General features: G+C 43.1%; 1 protein-coding gene across 1 annotated transcript in view; it reads right to left on the bottom strand.

Moving 5' to 3' along the window:
• Nucleotides 1-2764: 2764 nt before the first annotated feature.
• The window catches only part of LOC308706830 (alpha-tectorin-like), a gene marked incomplete at both ends in the record, with an annotated part of 40856 nt that continues 37718 nt past the window's right edge, over nucleotides 2765-5902 (bottom strand). The window contains one exon of the mRNA XM_081392696.1: nucleotides 2765-3136. Coding sequence (XP_081248822.1) covers nucleotides 2765-3136 — 372 coding nt within the window. The remainder of the gene's footprint in view (nucleotides 3137-5902) is intronic.

Below are 5902 nucleotides of genomic sequence, written 5' to 3'. Positions count from 1 at the left end.
AAGCCCTTTGATCCGGCCGCCGAAACATGCAAAGAGCTATTCTGACTGTCTGAACGAGGCAGAACGCTCTAGATAAACCCTGAGAGCCCTAACAGGGCAGAGTAGACTCAATTCTCTATCGTCTTCCACCGAGGGAAGCATCGATAGCGCAATGACATGGGCTCTGAACGGAGTTGAGAGCACCTTAGATACATTCCATGTCTTGGCCTGAGGACGACCCTGGAGTCGTCAGATCCAAATTCGAGACAGGAAGAGCTCATGGAGAGTGCTTGCAAGTCGCCCACTAGCTTGACCGATGCTAGTGCTAGCAGAAGTGCAGTCTTAAGTGAGAGAGGCTTTAAGAAAATATAAATTACATTACATTTGGACATTCTCCTGCCAAGAAACTGCTGATAAAAGACAAAAAATATATATAATTTGTATAATGATAATGCATATCTTTCTTATTTGACATGGAATAACTCAGGAAGGAAATAAGGTAGGAGGACAATTCTTTTTTGGGGAAGTCCCTCTACATATGAGCTGCATCTGGATACAATTTTGTGGTGATTGGATAAAGTAATCAAAAGTTACAACATTTGGAACCAAGATAGCCTTTTTGTTGAGACCTTGATGCCCCCTCATGGGCATTTTTTATTTAGTTTCACCATGAAGAATATCTTGTCATAAAAACAATAGATAAAGTTAATTTTGGCCTCATTTTAATTGTATTAATATGCTGTAAAAAATGTGCCATTTTCAACGATTTTTGAATGTTTCATGAGATGTATGATGTTTTTGACACATTGCAGTACATAGTACATAAAAAGTATTTTATAGATTATGAAAAAAAATATTCTATTTTTCAGCAAATAACTCAGCAATGCTTAGGAGTTTTTCAAATTGGCTACATTCACTGTAAAGTTCAGACTCTAAGCTTTCAAATGACACCAATTTTGTTTGAATCAAGGCAATATTTTTGAAAAATATGGGCCCGTCCACACGGAGACGCGTTTCGCTGTATACGTATACATTTTTTATCGTATTGGCGTTTCGTCCACACGGATCCGGCGTTTTGGGAGACTGAAACCGCTATTTTTTGAAACCGGGTCCCAAAGTGGATAAATCTGAAAACGACACCCTTGCGGTTTCATGTGTACAGTCAATCCGTATATTTTGTGAAACGATGATGTCATCACATCACGTGTCGTCTGTGTCACGAGTAACAGCAACAACAATAATGGCGGACTTATATGATTGTATTCGTGCTGCAGAAGCAACTAAGCCTACTAGCTTTATTACAGCAAAATCTTTTGCTTCTCTGCAACTGTGGTGAGCAAAAAGCGATAATCTTTGTCTTCTTCTTCTTGGTTCGTATACAGCGCGCAAGGTTATGTGCATGCTCAAAGTCTTCTTCTCCATGTATAGTGTATCTCTGTGGCAGAATTACAGCGTCCCATACTGGTCTGGCATATATACTACACCGTTTTCAGTCGGTTTTAGTGGTTTCGTGTGTACGCAGATATTTCTTGAGACGACGGCGTGTTTACGGAATTTTTTTTAGAACGAGGGAAAAAAAATATCGGATCGGGAACGCACCAGCTTCGTGTGGACGTGGCCTATGATAATGAATATTTTCACAGCTAGGTGGCGCCCGCGGGCGGTACACTCCGGTTTACAGAGACTAGTCAGCACTCCTTCAGAGTTGATCGAAGTGGTTAGATTCTTTAAAAAGATGAGATTCTAAGCTTTAAGATGATACATATTATGTGTTATTCTACGTTTGAAAACGAGCACGGACGGTTCCGGGAAAATTGGAAAACACTTTGCACCCCGGAGAGACTTGTTTTTTAGCCAAGTATGCATCACTTTGTGAGGAATATCTCGTGATCAAAGCAATGGATTATGTTGTGTTTGGGCTCTTTGTAATCGTGAGAATCTGTTGTCAATAAAGATGTTAGATTTTTCAGCATCCAAAATTGGTTTACCCATGGGTCTCTTGAGGGGCTTATTTTACAAAAACCTTGTTCAAGTTTAGTAAAAAATCTGAAACAATTATGCTTGTTGTATTGAGACCTTTCAAATGACATATGACACATGACTATCTGAGCTGTATGATGTTTTTGACACATTGCAGGACATAATAATTTCCCCTCCCTCATAAATTATGATTTTTTTTTATTTTATTTTTATCAGCAAATAACTCAGCACTACTTTGGAGATAATCATAATGGCTACATTCATTGTAAAGTTTAGACTCTAAGCTTTCAAATGATGGCTATTTTGTGTTAATCAATGCAGTAGTTTTGAAAAATATGGCAATTAATTTTGTTAATTAAATTAATTAAATATTAATATGACAATTAATAACTGGCCACGCTTCTGCCAATGGCCTGGGCAGTGGTCTTTGTGGCACGCAGGGCCAAGTCAGTGGTGCTGCACAGATCCCTGAAGGCCGCGGGGTCCAGGCCAGACTCGTCCATAGAGCGGAGGAGTTTGGCCTGGAACACTTGGAGGACTGCCATCGTTTGCAAAGTCGAAGCAGCTTGGTCGGCGGAGATGTAAGCCCGGCTGGCGAGAGCTAAGGTGGTTCTGCACGGCTTTAAAGGATGAACCGCCTTGGCTCTCCATCCAACAGCGGTGGGCGGGCAAAGATGGGCGGCCACAGCTTCCTCTAGATGGGGCAGCTTCTCATACCCTCTTTCTTCAGCACCGCCAATGGTGGACAGCGTGACTGAGGTTGAAGAGCACAGGCAGGGTGAGTAGGGGGCTTGCCATGACATTGTCAGCTCGTTGTGCACCTCTGGGAAGAACGGGGCTGGACGCTGTTAAAGGGGCCTGCTGGCGCCCCGGCAGGAACCATTCGTCGAGGCGGCTCCTGGTGGGCCGAGGTCTTCGACGGCCTTGGTGAGGACACGGAGAAGTTTGGCGTCCGCACTCGCTCTGGCTCATCTGACTGATTTACTCTTTCAAGTGACGCCGCAGCGAGCACTGAGATAGCTTTAAAGGATATAGCGTGTTTCACAGGATGGCCACAGGGAAATGGTGAATCAGGAGAGCGGCACCGAGTTCCTGTAAGCAGGAAGGCGCCGTCCGCTGAGCTGCTAGGCAGAGTCGCTCGTAACGCTGCTGGGCTCGTCAAAGGTGAAGGTGAAGGCTTTGTATGGAGAAGATCAGTGCAATAAATCTGATTTCCTATGGCGAAATGGGCCGCTTTATAGTCAGCAGCCAGGCCTGAGCATATAGTCCGTCTTCGCGCGCAACTAGCGAAGCGTCCTGAAAGGTTCGCGCTTCCTCAACGCTTCGCCATAGGTTTGTGCAGTTACCGCAGCCCAGCCAATCAGCGCACTAGACAGCTCTGCATTGTGCTGGCTGTGCAGCTGCACTGCGTTTTAAATTAATGGCTTCAATATTCTCGAGAAAAGGAGTTTTCCCACTGCGTATAGCTACGTAATATGAAGTGGACATTCTCAAAAGGGAACTGCAGGTTCCACAAATCACTTCACTCGATTGGGATTTTCTCTTTTATTCTGGACGGCAAGGGCACTGACTGTAACATTGAGCATATTTTGCAGTATTAAACACGTATTTATACCCCTTTCATCAGGCTCCGAAAATTATTCAAAAAGAACACAAAGTATATTCTTCTCAACTGCCATAGTTTCAACTCTGGGGTCATCAGAACAGGGTGTTCAACGCACCACTGTTTCCGAAAAAAAAAAAAAAAGAAAAAAAAAGTTTTTTTTTTCTGGGCTGAACACAGCCCAGGGGTCATGCAGCCGCTCTTGAGAAACTATTACTAACCACAGCATTAATGTGTCTGAGATGTGAGCAATTGTCTTTTTTTTTTTACTTGCAACGTGGACATAATGCATCACAAATTAATCAAGTGTTACCTAGTGACTCTGCAGGACCTACTAGTGAACTGTACCATTATTTTAGGGCGCAGGTGTTCGATTGCCTGTTCTGAACCCGAGTTCGATTGCTCCCCCCTCCCCCTGCCCCCCATGGACTGTGTTCACATTATTATTTGTATCTGAACCGCGGTACGCTTGCGTCATCAAGCTGCAGCTGGCGCATACTCGTGTTGCTTGGTAACCGCTATGAAAAGGCGTCAAAATGGATAGATTTGCTTCGCTTCACATTTGTTCTTTTTTTTTTTTTTCTCGAACCTTTGGTTTTGTTTTCAAATAAAAGATACAGAAACACACTTGCGTCTGTAGTATCAAAAGTATTAAAATTGTTCCAAAGACCGACCGTTCCGCCGAAGACAATTTTTGTGGAGGCAAGCAGAAATCATCTCTCTGCTTGCAGTGCGTCATTAGACATTCTCTGGTCAATCCCGCTTTTCGTCAAGGTAAGTGTATAACGTTAGACCCTTTTACAGTTGTTAAACACACACGCACGCAGGCACGCACCACATTATACGTCATCAATAGCGGTTCACTTCCGCGGTTTGGTTCGATTGCGTTCATATCAGCGGCGAACCGTACCCGAGTTCACATGAACCGTACCCCAGACCACCTTTTTAAGCGGACTCGAGTACGGTTCGCGGGTGCGCACCCGAGTTCGGAAGATAGCGTTCACATCATCCAAACGAACCGAACTCTGAGTCTGACGTCATTCGAACCCGGGTGCGCACCAAAAGTGAATAGATGTGTTTGATGGCTTTTACTTTAGGGTGCTTTCACACCTGCCTCATTTAGTTCGGTTGAATCGCACTAGAGTTCGTTTTCCCCGTTGGTGCGGTTCGTTTGGGCTGGTGTGAATGCGGCAATCGCACTCGGGTGCGCACCAAAAGCGGACCAAACAAGCGTACGAGACCTGCTCGAAGAGGTGGTCTCGGTACGCTTTCAAACGAACTCTGGAGCGGTTCGTTTGTGGTGAGAACGTGGTCCGACCTCGAACAGAACCAACTGCCAACGAAATGCGCATTTTTGGACTAAACCAGTTGCCGTAGTCAGCTGCGCTTTGATTATGGGATGAGGAGAAATGTTTGTTGACAGTTTGCACTCGCGGACAAACTTGGAGTTGTGAGGAGGTGCGAGCCAGATAGAAATTATTAACAGCCGCATCTTCGCTTCATTCTCAAAATTATTGTTTGTCTAAAGTGGTGTAAACTATAATAACATATGACCAAGGATACAATCAGCCCACGCAGTCGTCTCTTCATTGTAAAAAGTGGCGTGTTGTCTGCCGGATTTTTGTTCCTCCTCTTTGTTTAATTCCGGGAGTTCTGTTGGAATTTTCCCGCACGTTAATTCTGACAATCGAAGTGCAGTTATGAAAATACGTTCAAGACCCATCTGGCCAACGAGTGATGTGGATGTTGTCACATGACTGCATTTTGGTTCGTTTCATAAACTGATCCGGACCAGAGCGATAAGTGTGGTGTGAAAAGAAACCAAAACGCCTGAAAAATGCTACAAAGTATATTTTTTCTCCCTTGGTCCGGACCAAATGAACCGAACTACAGATGAGAATGCACCCTTAAAAAAGGTCCAAATGCTCCAAATGATGACTGATTACATCTCACGATCTCAGACACACAATAATATTCCTTATAAATTGTCAGTTAGTTAATAGTTATTAATGAGGCTAGTCTCATTAAGATATTAATGATCACACAATAAGGAACTATCTCCTAAATACTATGATATTACTTACTGATTAGTTAAGCTTGTTAATTAGTTAATAGTAGGCCTATAGCTGAAGTGTTAATGTAGTACTACTCATTAGTCCTGCATTACTTCCTGCATAGTTACTTATTAATGACAGACCATTATTCTAAAATGTTACTATCATTTTTATGGTTTATTTTGCAAGATTGAGTTTTTTTTTGTTTTTGTTTTTTTGTTTTTTTAATAGTGCTTGGACGGGAGACATGGCCTCTGAACTGTTTCATTTGTTTAGTTTATTTAAT

Source organism: Scardinius erythrophthalmus (assembly GCF_964197995.2).
Source record: "Scardinius erythrophthalmus genome assembly, chromosome: 18".
Taxonomy (NCBI): Eukaryota; Metazoa; Chordata; class Actinopteri; order Cypriniformes; family Leuciscidae; genus Scardinius; species Scardinius erythrophthalmus.
Note: the sequence above shows the minus strand (reverse complement) of the source record. Positions and strands in the feature narration are given on the sequence as shown.